General features: G+C 35.3%; 1 protein-coding gene across 3 annotated transcripts in view; it reads right to left on the minus strand.

The window, feature by feature from the left end:
* Positions 1-965: 965 nt before the first annotated feature.
* TTC8 (tetratricopeptide repeat domain 8) overlaps positions 966-25,904 on the minus strand; it is a 42,762-nt gene continuing 17,823 nt past the window's right edge. For 2 of the 3 annotated variants that reach the window (XM_040558572.1, XM_040558574.1), the window contains 9 exons: positions 23,315-23,359; positions 17,006-17,091; positions 14,378-14,465; positions 11,181-11,291; positions 8,972-9,111; positions 7,410-7,584; positions 5,975-6,097; positions 3,598-3,681; positions 966-1,657 (listed from right to left, as the gene is read on the minus strand). In XM_040558572.1, the coding sequence (XP_040414506.1) occupies positions 1,541-1,657; positions 3,598-3,681; positions 5,975-6,097; positions 7,410-7,584; positions 8,972-9,111; positions 11,181-11,291; positions 14,378-14,465; positions 17,006-17,091; positions 23,315-23,359 (969 nt within the window). In that variant the 3' untranslated portion in view covers positions 966-1,540. The remainder of the gene's footprint in view (positions 1,658-3,597; positions 3,682-5,974; positions 6,098-7,409; positions 7,585-8,971; positions 9,112-11,180; positions 11,292-14,377; positions 14,466-17,005; positions 17,092-23,314; positions 23,360-25,904) is intronic. The other variant, XM_040558573.1, reaches the window with a different exon arrangement.

Consider the following 25,904-nt stretch of genomic DNA (forward strand, 5'->3'; position numbering starts at 1 on the left):
AATTAATAATATGACACTCAAAAATTCTCAACAGTTGTGTTTAAACTGCTAAGACAAACATTTTCTTTCTGATAGCTTAGTAAGTTTAGCACTGTCAACTGAAACAATGTAAGTGTAGTAGATCAAAGGACAGAAGTTCCTTATTAATTCTTCCTCTCTAGCAGAAAGTAAAATCTAATTTAGGTAATGAAAATGACTGATAACTAAGGTTCTGTCATCATTAGCTTGTGATAAAATTTTTACAATATAAAGTTCAGTGCGGAAAAAAGGAGATTTCCACTAAAGATGCTGCATCTATTCAACAGATAATGCTTTTGCATTTCACAACACGTTGTGACACCAGTTTGTTAGTGTGTTGCTGTCATCTCCAGACCGCTTTCTGACTTCCCTGAGATCCCCAGCACGTACCTTCATCAGCTACAACAACCAGACAAATACAAGGGTTTGGAAATAATGAATAGTAAAAAGGAAGATATAATATTCATGTGTGTTTAGGGTTGCTCCCTAAGCCAATACAATCCATAAGGATGAAAAGATTTTTAAAGGATGTTAGAATGCCTTAACATCCCACATTTCTTAAAGGTCAAGTTGGGAAATCATGCCAATTTATCACTTTTAGTTACAACACAAAGATAAGCGACAAAGTCTTTGCTTGTTATTAGCAGCATTCATGTAGTTAGGATGATCCAAACAATTATTTAGCAACAGTGCTTACCTGGCAGCACAGGTAACCACCCAGTCACCGTTTCATTCTCAGTCATTGGTAGTTAACTCGGCAAGCTTCTTACTGACATATCCTCTTCCCTCAGTGAAATGAAGATTAAGCTCTCTCAGTAAAAAGGAGTGCATGTATTTCTGCTATTTAGTACCACTTCTGCTGAGTCTTTCAAAATACTTTATGGCCTCTGACTCTTATTTTCAAGGCAAAAAGGTTGCAATTTTTATTTATATAAGTAAACATGACAAACCATACAAACTGGAATTTATTTCATTCGTAAAGTACAACAAGGAATATAAGAACTTCTGTTTTGCATCTGTGTTTTTAGATGCATTTTTGGTTACTTTAATTTTAAAACTTAACATTCTGTAAGAAAGTATATTATCAAAAGCATGTTTGAAGACCAGTTAGGAAATATTCTTAGTCTGTGTTGTTTGACAGATTGTCACACAGGAATATTTTAAAACTTTTTTTTTCTGCAGAAAAGTCAGAAAAAAATCTTTTAAAATCCTCATTAATCTTAAATTAGGACTTACTTGTTAATATATCAGACAAGCATTTGAAAGTTGCATATTGGCAATATCCTGCCACTCTTGTATTCTCAGTTGTATGTAGTTGCAACACGTTCTAGCTTCCTTTTGATAAGTCATGAGTTTTAAGATGACACACGCTAATTAGGACTCTTGAACCTTTTCTGCCACTCTAAGTAGCATAGGTTTTGCAACAGGAATTGATGAAGTATAGTTTATCTACTTACAATAAAATGTAGGGGACATTAACTCTGGCTAACTTTAATTTATTTTACATGTTAAAAATATGTCATCAGAGCATAGCAAAGCGCTCTTTTAATCTTTTGATGAGCTGTTGTGTATCAACATGGCCTGGGAATGCTTCCGCTGACTTTTGAGCAGCTGTGTAACTCCTCTGAAGATCTCCAACCTATAAGAAACACACAAACTAGTTTTGGAAATGCAAGCACTACAGTATTTGCATCATATATTCTGTAAAGTACAGTTCTGATACTCACAAATGTTTAAACATAGCTGGTCCTCAGACGCAACAAATAAAACAGACAGTATGCAATTTTTCAGACTCAGGGTTATGTCCCTCTTACTTTAAGGGGTGAGAAGAAAAAGAAGTGTTTGTTGTTTTTTTTTTTTCAATGGGAGGGATGCATCAAGACAGTCATTTTATATCTTACCTGACTTCTTGGAGAAAGGACAAAGTATGCTATGCTGAGTGCTTAAAGTTAGGAGGAATACAAAATGGAAGACTTGGTTTTAAATTCCATAAATGTTGTCTTATAAATATAGAAAGGGGAGAGCCAATCAGGCCTCTGCAAAGGTCACAACTCCATTTGATCTGCAACCTCACAGAGAGGCAGGATAGCACACAGAGCTGATGAGATCTATATTGCTCCTCTGTTGCTTGTAGAAGTATGTTTCCACATTAGGAAAAAGTAAAGTTGGGAGCAAATAGATATCATTTCTTGGAAGAGGGAAGTGTATGTAAGGAGAGCACCTCAGAAAGTGGGTTCAGAAAAAAAAGAACGCAAAAGTTTGGGACCCCATCTAGAAAAAGTGATAGCTTCCGGATGGAAAGGGAGAAGCAGCGGAAAGTGGCAGTAGGAGACCTTTGTTGCCTGTGTGTCTGTCAACACAGAGCTTCAGTAGAGCAAGAATTCTCTGGAGGAGAAGAAAACCAGGGTCCTGGCCAGAGAAGTTACGTCTTATAAACCATGACCTTACACTGAATCTAAGAATTGCATTATCAGACTGCATACACAGTTAGTTGACCTTGCCATTTGTCTTCTTCCACAGCCTGTGCAGTTCCTCTGTGCAAAAGCTATATAACAAGACATTTGCAGACTAGGATTTACTCCTTAATCAGTAAGTATATAATGCAATTATTCCAAGCCATATTCTGTTTCACAATGAAGAGGATATGCTTACAAAGTAATGGGTTGTTCACTCCTTGATGCATGTACTTCAGTATCTGTAGGAGTTGGGCTGCCCACACAACACAGACTCATAACAGAATCTTGAAGGTATAGGCACAAGCCAAGAAATATTCTTTTTCTTGTAAAAATTTTGGGACTTGTACAAGTTTCTCCTTATTAATAGTAATGTCAGACACGCTGTTAATTCGATGTCTGAGACACCCATTATGAAAGAAAATATTAACACACAAAATTCAGTGGTCATAAAGCTGAAGAACAGATACTCCTTTTGAGATTACTAAGGCCATGGGATGAATGATTGGTATTCCATATTTATATATATATTATATAATTACTGATAAATCATCTGATACTGATAAATCATCTGATACTATTTTAGTTCACATTCTGAAAAAGCCGATGACTGTAAAGAGTGTAGATGGAATTATTAATGGACTGTCCATCTTCTGTGCATTTGGAGAACTGCAAAGTTACTATATGGCTAGTTGGTCTCACATTCTCAAAACCAAACATTTGAATGGCTACTTTTATACACCTTCTGGGTGTTAAAATGTAACTTCAGTTTTATCTTGAGTTTGTGCACTACATACTCATAGAATCACAGAATCATTCAGGTTGGAAAAGACCTCTAAGATCATCTAGTCCAACCTTTAACCTAGTACTCAAGTCCACCACTAAACCATGCTACTAAATTTCAAATATACAGGTTTCTTGAAGACCTTCAGGGATGGTGGCTCAACCACTTCCCTGGGCAGCCTATTCCAATGCTGCGCAACCCTTTCAGTAAAGAAATTTCTCCGAATATCCAACCTAAATATTGTTTTGTCTTAGCTATTTGGAACTCTGAGTAATAACAATAAAAACTCAACTGCCCCACCAAGGCTCAATTTTTAGATTTTAAAATAGGACAGTACATTACCTTCTCTGAGAGTATTGCAAAATTAAAATGGGGCTCATACATATGAGGTGCTAAATATGAAGCAGTCTGCAGCAAAGCTCTTGCCTGTGTAAAGAAAGAAAAAAAAATGTAGTGAAATCTTCAAGGGAGGGAGGGTAACAAGAATCTAAAGCAATTTTCATCTTTCTTGAAAGAAATCATTTTGAGTTCTCTTTACTAGGCCTTTGCTAATAATGCCACACTACATATGGGTTACACTACATATAAGTTACACCAATAGTACATCTACGCATAATACAGTTTAAAAGTAATGAAATGAGTAAGACTCTTGATGGAGTCAGAAAGGCCATGTTGGGACCATATTTAATCAGGCAATTCAGCTCATATACTGAATATAGTCATTAAAAAAAAGGCAGTTAAAGTCCCACTGAATGTATCTATTGTCTCTGACAGCACTGTGTAATAGTGATTCAGTCTTAAACATCCCCAGAAACCTAAACTTCATCATAAAAATGAAACAGTTTTCACATTCAGCATTTTGAATAAAAGCCTTCAAGGCTATTTTCACACCTCCTATTAGCATAAAAACAAAACAAAACAAAACAAAAGAACGTGTGATCAAGGTGGTTTATAAGACATTCAGAACCAGGTAAATAATTAATATTATGCTCCTCTGTTATTGTCCCTGCAGCTTTGTTTGTATGTGGAATTGAAATGGCCAAGTCGTGCTTTCCTCAGTGCTTAGACACCAGAGCTTTCATCACTGTCTCTTTAGGGATGAAGGGAGAGTTGAAGGGATGGACAGATGTGTGTGTGACCATACATTCTCTCAAATGACCGCACATGTTAGTTTGCTCAGCCTAAACTGCCCAGACTTTTGGAGAAATACAATAAAATGATCCTTCCATGAAAGAAAGAAAAAAAAAAAAGAAAAGCAAAAGACCCTTGGGGCTGAGGTGGACTTTTAAACAAATCACTGAGGGAATATGAAGCTGTAAAACTTGACATTACTCAATACATTAAACATTAAACAGTCTACTTGCTGGATTCAATCTTTTTTATGATCAGCAAAAGAGTAGTGTTAAAAACTAACTAAAAAATTAAGAATCAAAAGGTGCATTCTCGTGCCATAAATTCAATAAAAAATTCATGTCAACTTGTGAACGCTTTCACAAAAAAATGGAGAGTTCTGAAAACATATCAGATCTTTTAACAGCAATGGTATCTACTAACTCTTTGGAAAGGCAGAGCAAAGAATTTAATAAAAATTCCTTAATTTGACAATGTTGAGTAAATGCATGTAATAACATTGTAAAATAAAATAAAAACAAAGATAAGATAAGTATCTTCGTATTTTTTTATTTTCCTATGCATACATTTATTGCTGTGATCCTGAATTTTTATTATTCATGTGATACAAGAAGAAATTTGAAATTTTAAAGCTGAAATATAAAACGGACATAAAACATTTCATTATAATGGGAAGGCTCTGGAATCCTAACTATTATCAGTGACAACCTACATAGAAATTGGATAGAAATTCCACCTGGGTTTTAAATATCAGTAGCATGGCTGAAACCAAACTGAAACCAAAACCGAACTTCATTTGTCACTGAAAACATCCAGTGTTGGGTTCATTTCAATGTTTCCATGACAATTGCCAGCCCACCTGAATAAAGTAATCTTCTAAGAATTATTTGCTCTTCAAAAAGATTTTCAAAAAAGTCTTTATATAATATTGTAGCTCTCTGATGTATACATGAATCCATCACAATAGTCTTGCTCCCATTCAGAAAGATTAAAACAGTCCACAGTAGCTTTAACGGACCAACAAACAGATATTAACTTTCATTGCATGTGTATAAAAATTACTGCTTTCAATCCACTGTGCATGTCAATTATATAGCTAATTGCAACACAACACAGCATACTCACATTAAGTAAAATGAACCACCAAAGTTACTGATGTGAAAGTGTTTCACAAGAACCTGCTGCTTTGGGACTAAACTTGAAAGCAGTCTCCTTGTTGAAAAAATCTTTTAAGAGGTGATCTGATTGATGTTTTCTGTTGCCCAACAAAAGCATATTATCTACCTTTTTAATTGAATATATAGTCAGTCGTAATTTAAGTGATGATTATAGTGTGATAGGGTTTGTTATAGGCATCAATTTAGAAAAAAAGATCTCAACAACTGCAAAGTCACTGCAAACCTTATTCATCTTGGATGCATCATTTGGATATGCCTAAGAATAAGCAGTTTAATGGGAGACAGCATGACAATGTGGAGGTTACACTGAACCATGCATAAAACTTATCATTTTTTGTGCCTATAGTAGTAATCTTCAAGTACAAACAGGCCAAAGAAAGCATCCTGCTTAGGCTGAGGTTAACACCAACCTGCTCGATGTGACCTTTTTGCATTTCCAGTACAGCCAAGTTATTGTAAGCTTCCGCATAGTCGTTATTGTTGACTAATGTCAGCTTGAAACACTGGTAAGCCAGATTCAAGTCTCCTATCCCCTGAAAGTAAGATTGTATTTTAATTTGTGAAAAGATTGGAAACAACATGCATCTGTTTTGTTGTCTTGGTTATCTTTTCATCCATATGTACTACCATGAAATGCAAATTACAATAAAAACATGCTGATCAGAACCATATGTGCTTTCTTCCCAGACCATCTCATTTGCTTCTTATTCTTTACCCAGACAGAATTGTTCCTCTCCAGCAAAAATTTACATGCTTTAAGTGAGATTCTTCATCTAACTGAATGCTTAGATGGCTAAAGTGTCATCTAAAGACCATGCTATACACTACCCTTTTAGCAGGGTAAGAAAAATAGACATCTCCAGGGGAAAAGTCATCTTGCTTCTCTGTCTATAAATGGATTAAAAAAAAAACAAAAAAAAAAACACATATAAGCCTACTTATTAGAAGACAAAAACAAAGGGAGATTAATCTCTTTGTATGGAGACATTGTCTACACGTTAATGTTCTAGTTTTATGACCAACGCTGATACAGCATCAGGTTAAACCTTAAAAGTGAAAAATGCTGAAAAATATATGCATATCAGTTCAAATTTCAGTGTTTTAGGTGGTATAAATTAACGTGTTCATCCTAGTTGATGCACAATCAAGATGAACAGTTGAGTTTCTCTCTGACTTAAGTTAAATGGCAATCAGCATTTGGACAGAATCCATGCGAGAAAGCTAGCAAAACATTATTTGGTAACTTTATTCTGGACAGATAAACAGAAATCTAACATAACTTCTGGAATAACATCTGCAAAAATGGGCAATGAATGAAAATTAGTGTATGAATTTAAGAAATTTGATGGCACAATTAAAAAATATCTCTGTTGCTGCCTACAAGACAGAAGACTAGGTATTTTAGTGTCTGTTCCATGATGCTCAATAGGCACTTTTTATGACAACAAAATTAATCTATTGCTCCATGTCATATAAATAACAGCTCAGAGAAAAAACATCTTGAATTCAATTTTATGTCAGGTTAGCTTGTATTGCAGCAAAGGCCCTCAAGAGCTGGTATGTGTTACAAATTTTCAGAAAGAAAGGAAGGTTAAAGATGGTTAGAAAGGGAGAATCTTTTAGCAGGAGTAAACTACATTCTGTGATGATGTACAGAGCTTTTTTCTTTTCCCCTTCCTCTCTCTGAAGTGCAAATAAACCCTTAATTAAGTCTGTACTATACTTTATCCAATACACTAGCAGGTTTCATATTTCAAAGCAGGACAATGATTCCTTCCTAGATATCTATTTTCCAGTTTCTGTAAAATCTTACTTATTCAGAAGGATTGTTAATATTTTTCATACCACAGCCACGTGTCCCAAGTTGTACCACACATCTGCCGTCTCTTCCTCATTTTCAGCCAAAAACAGTGCACGTTCAAATGAAGTTAGTGTCATATCATATTGCTGGGCATAGAAGCAACAGAGGCCCAGATTGTTAAAAAGCTGGCAGTTATAGACACCCATCTGCAGGAGCCGCCTAGATTGAAAGAAAATATTTCTTATTTTTTATATTAATTTCAAATATGAGTTAAATTCCAAATGACAAAATTCTCTCCTACTTCCTCCCTATACCAAGAGTGTAATAGCCATGTACTTTAACTTTATTTTGAGCTCTCAGACAATTTTGTTACAGTTTTACACTTGGTAAAGGTTTCATGAAGGGCAGTGCAGAGCATTTCTGACTAGCAGAATCAGAGCTGTGCAAAACAGTCTTTGTGTAAATTAAATGACTTCTGGCATTTTGACTGTCACATGATCTGACTTTACTGTCAGACAGAGATGTACACTGACTTTCTCCATTTCTTCTTTCCAAACCCTTGACCTCAATCAAGCTGTAAATGCTGCAGTCAATTTTCATAACTCTTCAGGCTTCAAATTTTTGCTTGATTCCTGTCCTACAGCACTGCTTTAATCGGTGCTAGTACATCTAGCGTATGAATCTACATTGATCTTACATGTGAAGCATAAGTCAAATTTTTATTCAAATAGATATTGTTTATGTGTCTTTTAGGATGGATGTTTTATAAAAATGCTGTTTATTAACATTAGTTTTATAAAAATGCTGTTTATTAACATTAATAGGGAAAATAGGTATGCTAAGAGGGCCAGGGAAGAGAGATGATGTCTTCAGCATCACTGAGTTTCTGAACCTAAAGCATAAAAAACCTCAGGTACAACAGAAGTGACATGGCAGTGCTTAGACTAACTTCATCTGTTCTTAGACTTACGAACGTGAGTCAGACTCATTTGCAACCTGTCTCAAAATAAAAAGCAAGCAGCATCGTTTAATACTGTCTTCTTTTCTTTCAGTAAAACATAGGGGAACCCCAGCTCACATTCAAGTAAGAGGTTTTGTGGTCACAACTGCCTATGACTACAGGTGGAGTTTTTCAAAAACGACTCCTTTCCAAAGGGCTGAATAGGAAGTCCATTTGCTTCCTGAAAGCAAATGAAGTTGAGAGTAAGGCTCAGCATTCTTAAACTGCCTCATGTTGTGAAAGATCATTTCTTGTTTATTAACTGAACTATTTATATATATTTATATATATAATTACATATCTATAATATATATAATTATAAATATATATATTTATTAACTGAACTATTTTGATAATCTGTTGATACAAGCTTCAAGCACAATGATGACAAATCTTTAAAAGAGATGTACTTATCACTGGCAGGGAATATATGTACGTTGGTGAGTTGGTGTGCTAATTTTATGGTTATATTTCTCCAAAAAGGTTGATCAACCTCCCACGTTAGTCTTTCAGTGCTCTTGTATGCTATCAGCATTACAAAAATCAACCCTTTGTATTACCCTCTGATGTGTCCAGTTCCCCCTTCCTCCCCACAAGTGCATATACCTGTAAAACCGCAGAGCTATCTCAGGCTGGTCTGAATAAAAACGGTTGCTGCCAATGCATGCAATAGCTTCCACGTGAGTATTGTCTTGTTTTAAGACTTCTTTATAGTACTCTGTAGCTGAGGAAATATTGTTCATTTCCTATACAATGGGAAAAAAATCAAATTAATTCTACTTTTTATCACCAATTTTTATATTAAAACTTACTAAAATGTCAATCTATTGAGTGCTTTATCTGTGCCCTGTACAGTATTTAACTGAGATTAATTATGTATGCCCCTGCAGTTCTCTAACTGTTGTTACAATGCATCTAACTGTTGTACAATGCAACATCACTAATTGGCAACTTCACAAGTGTCACACACACGGACAAGAAGAAGGCATATTCATTTATCAGTGCCAGCTGTACCTGTCTTAACTCTATGCCATTGGTACAAAAAAAGGTGGTTTTTGTTGTTGTTGTTGTTCTTGCTGTTTTGTTTGGTTTTGTTTTTAAGGAAAAAAGATTGGTCATAAGCTTAGTATGTGCAATGGGTATTTGCTATGTTTTCACAATGCCTTGTGATATATGAGTACTGTACAGCTGATTTCCCAGTATGGTAACATACAGAAGATTTATTTCCCCAGTCAATGTCTCAATTACTTTCAATGCTTTGTAAATCAACTTAAGAATTTCTCTGAACATAAATGACAATATAATGGCATACCAAGAATTATTATGTGCCTTTGAAAACAGAAATCATGGATTTACTACCAAAACTTGTACTGGGTAGGATACACCAGTTAAGAGAACTATATTTTATCAAAAAATATGCTTGGATGTATGCTAGTTGGAAAACGAATTAGGGTGGACTCCTTGCTGTAAATGTCACACTGTTTCTAAGAAGTACAAGTCACCAGAGGACTCTGCCCCATATTAGAAGAAAATAAACTCAAATGGTTGAAACACACTTCTGTGGTTAGAGAGGAATAATTTCTACCTATGTGCTGTAGATGTACTGTACTCTTAACCTGACTAAAGAACAAGCTTTTTTTTTAACCTATACAGCACATTTAGCCATGAAAATATGTATTTTTTTCCATTAAGTGAAACAGTATTAAAGCAGTCCATTTACAAATAACATTTAAAAAAAAAACAACAAACAAGTAAGGTCTACAACTCTTCCCGTAGCCAAAAGGTAGAGACAGAGAAGAAAAGCTCTGATTAAGATGCCTGATGCGCACATTTCACTTGTGAGTGTATGTAATAAGAACAGCCCTGTGCTGCAGTACAAATCTTTGCTAATAAAGCTATAATCCTGCACTCAGGTGTCAGTGCAAAAGTATATTCTGTCAAGTATATGCAGCCTTTTATAATTCCTTAAAGGGTTATGCAATGTTATGTATGGTTCAGCAAAATCATATCCATATTTAAAACTGTTTAGCAATTCAGGAAGAAAAGCCTCCAAAAATTATGCAACTGTTTTCTTCCTTGCTGAAGGACAAAAAGGATTTAATATGAAAATGGATTAATGCTTAGGGGTTAGATGAGAATGATGAGAACAGGAAAGAATGCCAAGTATCAATGTAGACAAAAAAAATTTCATGACATGTTTAAAACATTGGTTTTGGAATAGCATCATTACCAACTTTTAGTGTAGCACAATATTAAGCCCACTGACATGAAAATACACTTTTAAAATGCAAAATACATGGTTACCAAGCTAAAACGAAATGACTACTTTAAAACTAATCCTACTTAAAATAACATCTACTTCAAAACTAAGAAACACTCACATTCCAACTGTTCTCACTGGCTTAAGAAATCAACAGTGGCTTACAGCACAATAAAGACAGCATTGATCCATCGACTATCTTGCTGTTTAATCCGGCCAGTGGGCTGTTGGTGACTTGAGCAGTTTTAGTCCGATGAAAAATATATGAACTTGACCAAGCTACACAGACAATATCTGGACCACTTGACTAAATGTGGTGATGGTTCTGTATGTCTGAACAAGATCTCCGTAGTGTGATTAACCATTTAAACAAACAAGCATGCAAGACTCCCCTGACATTACTTTGGTATCTTAGATAATGTTACCTGTTTTGCATTAGTGATATTAGAAATCAGTGTAGTTAATTTTTGATGCCCTTACATTTATATTCAACTATGGGCTCTTTTTCTTGCTTGAGCAGCTAACCTTGGCCATAATTGCATAGTGCATGCATACCTCGTAGATTCTGGCAATTCCACAAAGAAGAGTTACTTCTCCAGGAAATCGTTCTAATCCTTGCTTAAAAAGGTTTAATGCTGTTACAGGCTGGTCCAAGCGCATATACACCTATGCAAATAAAGAATGTACATAAATTTCAAATGTCTTTACATTCATACTGCTGTTTGACAAGGGAGGTTAAATGGAAGGAATGACACCTCACTTTATGCAGTAAAACATTAGCAGAGATGGTGAATAATACTAGGAAAATATTGGAGTTAATACTGAAAAAAACCTCTGTAATATAGAGAAAATAGGCTAAATAAGATAATTAAATTTGCATGCATGTCATCTAGACATTATTAATTCATCTGGACATTACTAATAAACTAAAGAAGTTATCTATTATCATATCAAAAATATATTTTAACACTAAGGTGAAGGTATTACCTTGAATATTTTCCTGATTAATATATTTTTAAAACTATACATTTGGGCTTGAAAGAACTGGATCTTCTGGTTGATAGTGCTGGAATAACAAAATATTTTATTTAGTTAAATAAGACTGCACTGCACCAGGCACTGACGCTTTCAAATCTCCTTAGTGCTCTGACAACTTTCCCTGTCCTAAATAATAAAGTCCCTTAGCAGCAAGAAGGCAGTTTGGTCCTTGTGATTTTGGCTTCTCTGTTGATTCTGACAACATCTGATGTAGATAATTTTGCATGAGAACTGGAGAGAGAGCATCAATGTGTTGACAGAGACCACCTGTACAGCTGTCTGAGAGTACAACTCTAAAGCCCTCCTGTTGTGGGGTATGCTAACAACAGCTACAGCAAAGGGAAAATCCCCACACACCAACTTTGGGAAACTAGATGACTACAGTGATTAATCTGTCTCCCACTGCGTGGAAAAGTGTTTTGAGTGTTCCTGTTGGTGAAATATTACATTAAATAATAATACTTGATGTAAGTGAAAAAGGGAAACAATCTGTGACTGGTATCTTTCTGGAAAAAACAAACAAACAAAAAAAACAACCTTGTGATGAAAAGGAGGAAAAATATCAATTTAACTGAACACCCAAGAAACCTCCAAATGCATTTTCTGTATCTGTCCTTAAGCCTCAGGGAGGTTTTTTTATGATGGGGTGGGAGTTGGGACTTGGTAGACTTGGACTGCTCCAATGACATCATCAATTAATATGCTGTAAGTCATCTATCTATTCCTAATGAATTTTATATCTGGGTATCTAAAACAGACTTCAAATCATTTGCTATAGTTTTTCATTTATAAGCTATTCAGCAGCTGCTGATGAATTTAATGTCTGCATTGAATTTTAAACTTCAAGTAAACATCTCCATTGTGACTGTCATGCTCCATTCACCTTCCTTTAATCAAGACTAGGAGTTTTATATTCTTTTAGCAACAGTTTACTACTATGAAACTACTCTTTACAGAGTCAGATGAAAGAGAATAAATGATATTTGGGTATAACTTCTTAATTAGGAAGAACCTTGGTTGATCATTTTACTCCTAATTATCACCAGTGCGAGTGACTTGTATAATGATTCCTAAGTCTGCTTTATAAGCCAGTGCATACTGATATACCTTCAAATAACTTTTTTCTTTTTTGAACTGAGAATTTTAATAAGCTGGGTTTTTTGTTTGCTTGTTTGGTTTTCGACCTGATCTAGCTATGAAGCACAGCTATCTTCATATTCTTAGGGCAAAAGAGGTAAAAAATGGAGGTCAGGGAACTCCACAAGCTCTGTTCCTTTTAAAAATCTTTTTATCTTTGTTTATGAAGTATGTTTTCTCTCTATCTGTGGTATAAAAAATCACATTTCCAGCCCTGCTGGGTCATGAAATATTTTGTAACTCCTCAGCAATATTCTTTTTTTATTTTTTATTTTTCTTTCGATCTTTTATCCTTTCATAAATTACATTTCAAGGGAGAGTTAGCTTTGAGGAAAATATAAAAAAAATGATTCTGATAACTGTTGTTATACAGACTATAACCAGAAAACAAATTGGTACTCTGGTATCAGTCAGTTACACAGAACTTGATGCACGCCTATTATTTTTTAATGGTTGCTTAACTCAAGACTTTTTTTTTCAGTATTGTCAGATTTAGCTAGAACTCAGTGCCCTACCCTATTGCCTGTCCACCAACAGTCACTAAATCATGTTGTGTGATGCCTTATACTTGAGCTAGCTGGTCTATGGAGTGGGAGGTGGAAGTTCAAATAGGAGCTCCTACTTGTGATACTGGGGGAGGGAGGCTATTAAGGGGGGGAGCGCATAATAAATCACCGTTAATCCAATTACTCTGCCAATTTAATCACTCTGTGTAGCTCATGAATTTTGCAGAGTGACTCCTGCTAGTGACAGAAATCTAAAATGACTAAGCTGAATTGAATAAACTACCTCAAAGTGCTGTACTGAAGACAAGTCTTCAGATATCAATGGTGACAATTTAAATAACTAAAAGTAAACAGCTCAAGGAATGTAAAGGTACAGCAAGTATCATAATATGAATATATTTTGGATTGACTTGAGTCAGGTGGCTTGAAGGCAGCTGACAGAGCAACTGATTTCATCTCTTTCTAGGATGAGAAGAAGGAAAATGCAGTTTTAGTTTCTCAGGCAACATCTTCTTGAATATCTTTGAAAATGTTCAGTCTGATACATATCTCTGCAAACAAGTAATTCTGAGGCTTACCTGTACCACTTGTTTTTTTAAAGCTTTTAATGCCGTTATTTTGACAGAACATTCTCTGCTTCAAGGTCTCTGACTGCTTCCTTTAACTCACTTTGTTTTGATTTTGCTTGTGAAACTAGGATTTTGAGCTTCACTCTTCACTTACTGATTTATTGCACTAGTTTCCTAGGGGATCACAGATAGCTATACTTTTCTTCCTACTGAAACTCCAATAATTCTTTAGCTGTGTAATCCTCATTGGAACTTGGACCAAAGAACATACTGAGGTAGCAGAAGGGTTTTTCATGAAATAAGCAAACTACAAAATCTTTTTTTTAAACTATACACTTCAATTTCAACTGTAAGTAGGTATTGTCTCAGGTCCACGTGGAGATCACCCACTATTAAACTCAAGAGCTTATCAAGCTCAATACTCAACTATTCTGGTGTATGAACTTCACTGGGAAAGGCTGGAATTTCACTTCATTCTGAAATAAGCAAATCGGTGACTTACTTTTGCCAAATACAAGATTGTATCAACCATGTCCTGTTGCTTGAGAGCAGACTTGAATTGTTTTTCAGCTTCACGATATAATCCTAACCTAAAGAGACAACAGATAGATGTAGAAGGTTGTTTTCTGGATTATTTTTTTAATAAAAGCTTATTAAGTAATGAAGCAGGGCACACTAAACCAAAGAGAACTGTCCAAAAGCATACTTTAAGGTCATTTATTTGTGTGCATGTGAACAAAACCCATGAATATATTATTATAAAGACAAGCATTTAAAATTATGAAAAAATCAAATTCATTAAATCGTAATTCTACATAAGACAACAATAAGCAACTCTGGTTGTCTAACAGAGTTGCTCCCCGACTGACTGTAAAAAATCTTTTTGACTGACCACATAATTTTAACATTCTTTTAGTATTAACCATTTGTTACTCTTTCTTGAAAACATAAAAACACAACCATAAAAAATCCTGCCAAGAAAAGGGATATTGCTAACATTAGACCATTTTCAGTCTTTGTTCATCCGCGGTCCCCATATGTTTCCCTGTGAAGACACAGAACTCAGCTTAACATGTTTAAGCTTAACAACAATAGGTTTCTCTTCTCAGTTACTTCTGTAAATAAGTAATCCATGGCTCCACATGAAAACTGCTGCTTTATATATAGTAGTAGAAGCCTCTGCCATTTTGGTTAAATTATAGTTCGAAATGACACTAGGACATTGTTAGCTGTTTTCACATAGGTTTGGAGGGGAAGGTAAGAATTTCTGGGCCCTGTTCGAGTCTCCAGATGGGAATGTGTTCTGGCTGGCCCGACGCTGCTTCTGGTTTTCATCTTCAGGAACAGACATGACAGAGGCCCAGTCCTGTCTCTCTAAGCTACCACATCTCATTGTAATGCTGTATTTCTACTTGTTAGGCCTCCCTGCCCAGCCCAAAGTTGCTCCCTTTATCATTTTTTTCCTTCATCGCCCATGATTGCTCATCTACACTTGCTCCCCTCAAGCTTCCATTTTCCTTTCACAACATTTGTCAGTTTGTCTTCTGAATACCACAGAGTCTTTGCCCTGGTTGTTCCCTTACTCTCCCAGTTCCTCGTCAGCAGAAGACACCTTCTCTTAGCCTCATCTCAGAAATAACAAAACTTCTGTTGCTAATATTAAAAATCTTTAATTGTGTGTTGAAAAAAATGCTGTACTGTAAACTACATCACAGCTCAGTCTTGAGCTCATGTAAATCACTTGCTTTCTCTCCGGGGGGGCGGGGGGCATATGGAAAATGAAGCTCACAGAAGTCTGTTTCATCTTAAAAGCACTTGTTTTGAAGTGTTACTGTAGAACAGACTATTTGGCAGTGATACATAAATGCTGCATAAACTACAAAATTAAGAGGATTGTACCATTTCAGCAATAGCAAAAAGTTACACTTTCCCAAACACAAATTGCTTTTTCTTTTCTTCTGCCAAAGAGCACATATACTTGGTGAAGAAACATAAAACAAAGCCAGAACAAGCCAGCCAAAACAAAGAAACATGGCCAATGGGGAAACAATGCAGTTTTGGATCCTGAAAGTACATGTACCTGCTTGGATGCTTTAGTCTCTATAGCTGTATTCATAAAAATCATGAAAGTGATGAATGACCTCGAAGCTCAAAAAAAATCAGTCTAATCTTCTAAAGACCGTCAAATAAAGGTTAAGGATAATGAAGAGTTTTGTTAGACTGGGCATCTAAAAAGAAGTAATAGTTTCAAGCCAAGATACAACATGGAATTATAAAGGGCTAACTGTTTTGTAGTATAATCAACCTGTTCATACAAGCATTGCTTATACAATTGTAAGACTGCAGATGATGTTTCAATTTAAAAAAAAATATCAGTATCTACACTTTTTACATCCATAGGACAAACATTGTAAAAAGTCAAAGGGGAATTTGCCTCGGTACTTGCTTGAATTATAGGAATCTGGGTTGTATCAGAAGGAGGTTTACCTTATGAGATAGAACTGGCTGCTACAGTCGCATCTAATCCCTCAGTAACCACTCTGAACTGCTTGCAACAAGCTCTCCTCCCTGCTGCTGCCACTCTTGTTTCAGAGAGGAATATAATTGTGCAAAGTGTTGGGCTCCCAAACAATTTCTATCAGACTCTTGTGTCCTGGGTGCCAGCTCTGATGCCCTCGCATCTTTAGAACTGTTTGGTACTCCTTGGGCAATGCATCTCTGGCAGTCAGTAGCTAAAATTAAGATCTCATTTTTTATTATTTCATCAATCTGAAGCCCTCATTTCCAGTTAATTTCTCAAGCCAATATTCTACTGTTCATTTTGTGTGGTTTGTTTTAATGGTAGTTCTTTTCGTTTATTTACTGAATTTTCAAAAAAAAACCCCACACTTTAATAAAGGTGAAGATGCAACTAATTTAGTTACTTAAAGGTACTCAATACTGGTGCCTTTACCTCCAGTAGCCGACCATAATCTATCTCCTTGCATTAAAGGAGATTTAACTGTAATTGCAGTCCTCTCCAACTAAATACATACTGAATTATTTTTCACTCTACAACATTGCACAGTACACACAGTTCAGGTCCTGCACTTCTACTCACTGATCATAGGAAAAATGAACAATGGCTTACCTATAGCAGCACTTCCCAATTTGGACTTTCCACCACCAGTCCTTGAATTGTGCATGCTCAGTGGCAAGGGCTGCCAAATCTAGAGCCTTCCAAAACAAAGCCATCACCTTAACATTAGTGCCTTCAATGTTTATGCAAACAATCTTGTGCAAAGACTTTTGTAAAGAGGAAATTCTGAACAAACAGTCGTGGCAAACTCAAGGAAGGTGCACTGCTTTATGGTTACTCTTTTTACAGTTGAAAAGAAAATGTGATCCTTATAGCTTATAGTAATGAAAGAGAAAATACAAAATTAGTTTGCTTAGACTTATAAATTGTGGCTTCAGAATATACAGAGCATTTGTGTGAGCCAACACACTTTTTCCAAGCCACCCTTCCTTGTTCACTAAAAATTGTTGAAACAAGTAGAAGTATACTAAAATAAACAAATCAGTTCAGCCAGTCTGAGATACTGAAGAAATTGTCATCTCATTGCTAGTATCAGGCTGCCTCTACTTCTGGGGACTCTCAGATATGTACAGTTGGAAATACTTCTTCCTTTAAAAGCCTGACATAAAAATTATTCTACAATAGATAGTAAAAATAGATAAATATTCTAAGAAATAGTTAAGAGGGTAGAAGTCTAAAACCTCTTCTATCTGGTATATCAGAAAAGTAGGCATGCTAATCAATGTGCTGCCATTGGCTATTGCAGACACAATCTATGGCTTTTCGTGCTTTCACTATAATTTCTAAATTCCTGTTAAAACAAATTGATGTGTTTTCTGTACCAAAACCTATCAAAGAAGCAATTGTTAGTGTTTACTTTTTGAAAATACCAGTTTCTCCCAGAACATATCAGTCTTGCTACATGTTACTTCTATTTCAGGGATATCAACATAAAAAGCCTTAAAGTCTTTAAAGCAGATTTTTTTTTTTATAACAAAGAACTCATTTTCTTTATTTTCATGAACATTTTGCAGACCACAGAAATCAGAAACTTGATGTCTATTGGGAACAGTATAGAAGAGTTCTGTGTGCTGGCCACTCTGTGGCATAGGAATCAATGGTTTCCAGGAAAAAAATCACACGAATACTTGAAATATGTCAAAGAGCCCAATTTAGTGATATCTAACTCTGGGCTTGATTCCATTTCTTCCTGCTAGCAAAATGAGGCTGCAAGTAATCGACAGGTGTAGATCGGATATAGCACAGCAAAGTCAGCGGAGCTACAACAACTTACATAAGTTGTTCTATTTTGGCTTTGCGAAAAAGAGTTATTTTTTCTACAGCAATTCAGTTTAAGGAGTTGCATTTTGGTGTCCTCAAAAGAAAGAGACAATTGGCAATCCCAGCTTCTGAGACAGGAGAGAAAAAAACAAGGAAGGTTTACAACTCTGAAGTCACTGTCTGATCCAGGTGTGTGGTATCCTTGAAATCCTCAGATGACAGAGCTTATCTGGGCTGCCTTTTGTTTCTTAATAACTTTGCAAATTGCACAGCCAGGCCCCTGGACACCACAACTGTCATGCAGAAAAAGCTTGCTTCACGATAGAAATTACATTTCCCTTCCAAACACTTTCACCTGAAAGTACATACACAATTTTGTCCCAGTACAGTTTACTGGGAAAATTCTAGAAAACAGCTGAAATTGAAGTATCACTTACTTTTGTTGTGTTTTCAAATTTGTTTGCATTTTCAAATTTGTAAAGAATGTGTGCATCTGTCAAATACCACACTCGTTTCTAATGGGGCACAAGTAGTCATAGAAAATGAGTAAGGATCCTACTGCAAATTATGTACTTCAAAGAGCCTTCCTTAGAGTGCTCTGATGACAAGTATTCAAGGAGAAGGACTGAATTTCAAACAGCCATCCCTTCTGTAGCTATACACTCAGCTTTCTTTCTGGTACCCTAATTATTTATGAAAACTATTTTATGTAAGGCTAACAATTCTGGCTGCTCTTAGAGAGTGGGAACTAAGACTGCTTCAGGCTTTGTAGACTGTAACATCAGCACTTTTGCTGTTGGTGCAGATCCTGAAATCTTACTGGGATGTTATTACTAGCATCAAGAAACAAAACATAACTTAATTTTGAAATTAATTTCTGAAATTAAGTAAATCCTGGTTTTATACTTTTCTGTTAAGGCAATAGAAAAGGAATAGGAACATCCTGTTTCTGATGCTTTACATGCAATACAAATTTTTAATTCAGAAATACTACAAATGTTATCAACATTTCTAAAAAGTGTTTGCCTGAAAAGGCTTTGTGCATATCAGTGTCAGATTTCTGCATGTCAGACTTTCTGCTGGCATTACAACAAATCTTCTGACAATGTGGCCTTTGAAATGTTAGTAACTTGATTAAAACAGACCTTTAAAAGTCAAAGCCTTCACTGTGCCATGTCAATACCAACTGCTAGCATATTTAAAGATCAGTTTGGTGCAAGATTTTTTTTAATTGCACAGTTTAGGTACAAAGCAATGTTCAATGTGCAGAGCAAGTTAATTGAAAAACAACCAATACTAACAGCAATAAGTGTCCCAACTGTTCTGCACTCCCTTGACTGTCACTGTTCATGACTGTTCCAACTGTCCTGCATCACCTCCCTTGCCCTGCTGGCCACCCCTCTGTTGATGCAGCCCAGGTTGCAGCTGGCCTTCTGGGCTGCAAGCATGCACTGCTGGCTCGTCTCGAGCTTTCCGTCCACCAAAACTCCAAGTCTCTCTCGGCAGGGCTGCTCTCAATGTGTCCTGCTCCCAGTCTATATCCCGTCTGGGATTGCCCTGACCCAAGTGCAGCACCTTGCACTTGGACTTGTTGAATTTGTGAGGTTCACGTGGGCCTACTTCTCAAGCTTGTGCATATTTGTGCAAAAAAAACCCTACAGTAATAATAAAAATGTTCTTTCACAAAGAATTTATCAAACCTGTATTTAGCATGATTGTGAGCTGTTTTTATTTATTTTTATTATTACTCTCCTTAGCTAAACTGCGCTATAAATTAAGACTTCCAAATCATCTACCATCTATAACTCAGTATGTATAAAACAGCTTGTAGGGCTGCGGTAATTTACTATGGTTTTGCAAAATCAAATTCTTTCAGCAATTGTTATTGACTAAATTCTTGTTTGTAGACAAACTGACATTGGATAGTTTATAAAACAGCTGAATAAATGACATCAGCCAATTTATTTTGGTGAATGTCTTCTGGACTTCAATAGTTTGTAAACCTAACATAATTCTATTATAAATAGATTTCTATCAGAGAGTATAAAGGTCAGAGTATTACAAAGAACTACGGGAATATCACGGGTCATGATTTCTTGACCCAAGTATATATTGTACATTCTTTGCTCTTTCTCAAGACAAAGTGTGTTGTCATCATTACCCACCTATGAATAATGGCAGAATACAATGTCACAGCCTACTGCTGAAATAGGTAGGAGCTGAACTATTTCTGGACAAGTCTTTTACACTGCTCTGCTCTTATAACACGTAGCCCGTTAAACAGCATTTAGAAATACTCAAGGAACATAGAAAGTCAGTTATTAAGTGTATGCCTTCAAAAGAGAACAAGTCAAGAACAATAATGGATAGGGTAATAGGAATTTCTTCAGAGAAGTGTTTAATTTTTCATTAAGTAAGATGAAAGAATTTTGAATGCATTTTCAAATGCTGAATAAGCTCAGTGCTTCTCTCTTCTTCTTCTGTCTCCAAGTTTATGATAACTGATAGATTATAGATATATTTACTTTTCATTTGAACTGAGTTCCTAGCATTGTTTGTGCAGCTGAATGCATACTGATTAATGATATTCCTCAACTGAAATTGCTAAGGCTTTTTTTTTTCTTTCTATAGACTGGCTGAATACTAAACAGAAGCAAAATAATAAAACTGCCTTTGCTTTTTAAATAATAATGCAGACGAGAACAGTACAGACTGTTTCAGATCTGCACATTGACAAAGGAACAATATCCTCACTACTACTTTTGTGTTTTATTTATGAAACTGCAGGAACTGGTCTTCCAATTTTACCCATGAAGAAAGCCTGCAAGTAGAGACTTTTCCATCTACACAGTCGCTTTAAGTCAATTTCCCAGGCTTTGATCTAATAACTTCCAAGCGATTTCATCTCATCTTGTGCAGAAAAGTGTTTCGTACAAAGATGGAAGAGATGTCACAGAATGTTGGATGATCAAGAGAGATCCAGATCAACTTTTAAACTGTTAACATCTCTGCTGAATCCAAATCAACTGAAATCTTTTCAGGGAGAAGGAAGAAAATGAATCAGTGAAATGCCTTCGGTTGGAAAGGTGAATACACAGGTTTGACACAACCAAGTTTAAGCAAAAATTATTTTTTTAATTTTTTTCTTTAAGAAAAATGAATGCAGATGAGATTCAAAAGGAAGGAAGAACAGTTTGGAGAACAGAAATATATTGAAAATGGAGGAAAAGAGGAATAAATGCAAGCAAGAGAAAACAAACTGAAGAGTCACAAAAAACCCTCTTCAGAGAAACACATTACAATATAAAGGCACCTTGCACTGCGAACTGTGACTTTTTTTTTTTTTTTTTACAGGATGCTACCTTTAACCAAAAATGTAGATCTCCCTCTCATTACTCAATAAACAGTGGTGACTAAGCTGACATTTCTTTGTTTAGAGATTTATTCAGGTGACTAGGGTGCACATAAAACCAAAAGCAAAACTTTCCTGTAAGACAGTGATCCTGAATTCTGCAGCAGGGTTTTCAAAGAACATGCAGTATAGGGTAAGAGTGTTTTACAATTTTTTTGCTGGAGTGCTTGGAAATTTGCTTGCATTTTATGTAATGATCTGTCCTGTCTGGGGATCCTGCATATCCTCACAGTGTAGCTAGCATGCTGTGACCTATTCCTTGTGAACTGAGTTATCTGTAACGAACGACATACATTCTAGTTACTAGAGACATAGAAAACAAGCCCTTCATGTTCAGTATCAAAATATGTAAATAATAATTGCTATTTCTCTCTGACGTGTTTGACACTTGCACTTACTGGTTCAACTACATTTTGGATTAACAATGCATTGCAATTCAATCCTCTTAGAAGAATGCTATGCAATAAATTGACAGTGTACAACTTTAATCATTTGATACTAGATTAAAAGCTTCACATAGTGGTACATTTGGAAATGGTTCTGATCTATGTTGTCAATAACAAAATATTTTTGTGTGTTATTAACTGGCTGAAAATGATGATATCAAAGAAGCAGCTTGAGAGTGTAACTTCAGATCTAATCACACACCAGTTAGTAGTGCAGGACAAAGTTAAGTAACTGTTTAATCAGCTGTGCACTATTGACACTACTACTATTGATACTACTCTCATACAAACTTCAAGCAGAAATTTTGATTCCATTTCAACTGGATGCATGTATCTAACATAGCAATGAAATATTTTGACTCTTTATTCATTCAGTAAACTAATTACTTCCCTTGGTAAGCTGCCAAAAAATTCCTGCAACCTTTATTTATTTATGAGAGTTTAAACAATACACATCCAAATTTGATCTTGCCCATTCAGTGCAATATCATATAAAGATCAGCAAAAGAAAAGCTTCAGACAGGGTAAGAGGGAAACTATATAATTAGGAAAACCTTTGGAGAATAAATCTTACAGACAATGGTAGGGACAACATGCTCTTTCCCTTAAGGGCACAAAACACCTCAGCTCTATGGAATTAAATTTCTAGCAAAACTGTCCAACTCCTATTGATATTTTATTTTTCACCAAAATTTTTGTAGTTTCACCAAATACATTTAATTTCTATTCACTCAAATACATAAGCATTATCTCAGTGGTTTCAAATGCCAAATTACGATCATGTCAAACACACTATTTTGCAAGGTATTTTCAGCTTCTTCTCGTAATAGACAATCTTTTCACATGTATCACTTTATATTAGGCCTCAGGTACTCTGAACTTTCAAGACAGCTCAACAAACTGGTATGTGGTACTGCTCAGACTCCAGTAAAGTATTTAAAGTAAATTCTGTTAAGGTGAAATAATTAAATATGGGGATCTTACCATGTTGACAGATGAGGGATCTAACTTAACAATGTTATAATGCTTTGCCTCTCAAAAAAGAAAGCAATAAGGAACATATAGGTATGTGCACATTACCTTACCTGTAGAAAGGGTTTCTTTCTCTTACACAATTTCTAATGCTTCACTTCTGTACTGAAATGTGATGTACTACTTGGATCCTTAGTTTAGCAGAATATTAACAGAAATAACAGACTGATACTTAATAAAAACTGGTAATGGAAAGTATGAATTACTCACAATTTTTATTTCATTTTCATGGTGAAAAATATATTCGAACAATGCCTGTCAGAAGAATATTTAAAACAATGTCATATTTGAAGATAAAAATTAGTAAATATTATCTTAAAGAACTTCAGAATCTTGATTACATTAGGCAGAAAGTAATTATTTGTGCAAGCAATCACATTTGCACATCAGAACTACTGACATTTACATTTCATTAAGACCCGAATAGACAAAAACTATACATTGCTACATTGTCATTACAGGAAAGCATTTTAATTCTTAATTTGCTGCAAGAGATTAGTGGAATTGTCTTTAATCATTGGTCTTTAAAGTCACCTTAAAAAAACAGCCATAATTTGAAAGTGAATGTGAATTTGAAAACCTGGTACCATTTTCATTACTTCTCAACTGTAAAATCAACAAGTTATCTAACAAAGACTTTTTGCAATGTGTAGATAGGTGCTTATGTAGAACTAAGTCTAATTACAGTAAACGTACATTTATTAGGCATGTAAGATGAGCAAATTCTGTCTTAGGAAAAAAAAAAACTTTCTAAACCCTCCAAATTTTGAGATCTGTAAAGGAACAACTGCCTTTTTATTTATAAATGATAAGTGCTAACAATATCACATTTGTGTAATTCCATGCCATAATAATACCAATAACAAACCATAATCGTAGAAAAGCTTCAAGAAGTAATATTCATCTGCTGTGGTATGGTAACTGCTAGTGAGACCACAACTGCAAGGCAATATAACTTCATCTTTGGCTATTCCTTTATAAAGCTAAGCAAGTAATAGCACCTTCTAACTGTCCTAAACTGGAATACAGAAGGGTACATGACAGCTAATGGAGGTAGCATTTGAAGTGAATATAATGATGCTAAAAGATAGTACATATTTAAAGGGAGACTGGAAGCCTCTATCCCCAGAAATGGATAAGGGTGTTAGTAACAAAAAGTGTTACTAACTTTTTGAGCAACCATATCCCAGCTCTTAATTGCTGCAAAATAACAAATTTTTCCTTAATTCATAGTATTCATTATTAAAAAAACTAAACATCCCTAGATGAAAACTTTGGCCCATGAAGAAAGAAAGAAAGAAAGAAAAAGACAGCAATCCTGTAAAGCTTCCATGACTCCTCTGCCAGCTTTTCTCAAGCAAATTCTTAAAAGACTTACCTTAAGAAAAATAGAAAAATACTAATTATATTGTCATGCTTGGTGAGGAAGTAAACCACAACCTACTTTTCTTCTACTTTTTTTCAGAAAAGAATGTCCACAGAGTATTAAAATAAAGAATGATTAATAAAAATGCATTTATAGGAAGATTAGAACTAGACATTTATTTATCGGGTGTTTAGAAGTGAAAATAACAAAATAACAGAAAATAAAGAAGTGGCAGTACAACGTCTCCTCTAGTGCAGTAACAAGGAAGCATTCACTAAAAGTGAGTAAATCTAAAAGTGCTAAAAAGGATATCTTTTTGGATGGCTGGCATGAGGAATTTACTGTGGCTATCTATAGGCCCTGACCTTCAAAGATTACTGAACATTCACTTGGACAAAAATATCTAGAGTTATCTTAGTAACTCTATTAAAAATCCACAAGCTAAAGAAGATAAAATTTCCTGTTTCATAGCATAAACTAGTCGCCAACTGAGATTTAATAGAGGCTATCTCTGGGGACAGGTTATATCTCTTATGTCTGCTGTGGCACTGCCTGCAATAGTCCTTAACGTGGCTGATGCTAGCTTCAGTCACAGACTAGCAACTTAGCAAACTTATTTTGTCCATTCCTTTATACTTCAAGAACTAGGAAGACATAGTCAAACAATGAAAAAATAGATAATCTAATGTGAAAGGAGATGTGATAAGTATATTTTTCAAACATAAGGAAGAAGTAGGTAGGAGGATTATATACCAACATGAATACAAAGGCTAATTATGTGAGTTTAATAGTTGCAAGATTTATCATCTTGTGCCCTCAGAGAGGTGACAGCTCAAAGAGTTTTAAAACTTTAATCAGTGCTTCTCAACACAAAGTGCAGCCTGCAGTCTGAGCTCCTGCTTTGGCTTTAGCCGTAATGATGTCTTGTTTTACAAAAAAGGAAAAAAGAAAAAAAAAAAAAGGTTATAAATCCATGTAGCTCCAAATTTAAACTTAGAACTTACATTCTGTATGAAACATTAATGTCATACCGTATTAGCTTCATAATACTGACAAGTACACTTGCTGCCTATGGATGTTTCCATGAGGACTGTTGATTTATATTTTTTGGCCTAAGCCTCTTTTATATGAAATTCAAGGACAGAGCTACTCTGTCTTCCCTGAAAACTCTAATTAAAAAAATGTTTAAAATATCTATGTCTTGCATTCCTGAGAGCTGTTGCTGAGAATAAATGTTTCACCTGAAAGCAAACCTACCTATTTAAAAACTATACAGAGTTATCAAAAGTAAAATTGGAAGCTAGCTGTCTTTAAGGAGAAGAGCCAAGCCTGGTTTCATAGGGATGTGTCTCATGTTCCTTAATCCTCCTTGGGTTTCTCACATTCTCTCTATTTTATAAGCTCTAATTGGTTTAGCATAGTTGTGTGCTGACG

The sequence above is a fragment of the Cygnus olor genome, chromosome 5, assembly GCF_009769625.2.
Source record: "Cygnus olor isolate bCygOlo1 chromosome 5, bCygOlo1.pri.v2, whole genome shotgun sequence".
NCBI classification, from domain to species: Eukaryota; Metazoa; Chordata; class Aves; order Anseriformes; family Anatidae; genus Cygnus; species Cygnus olor.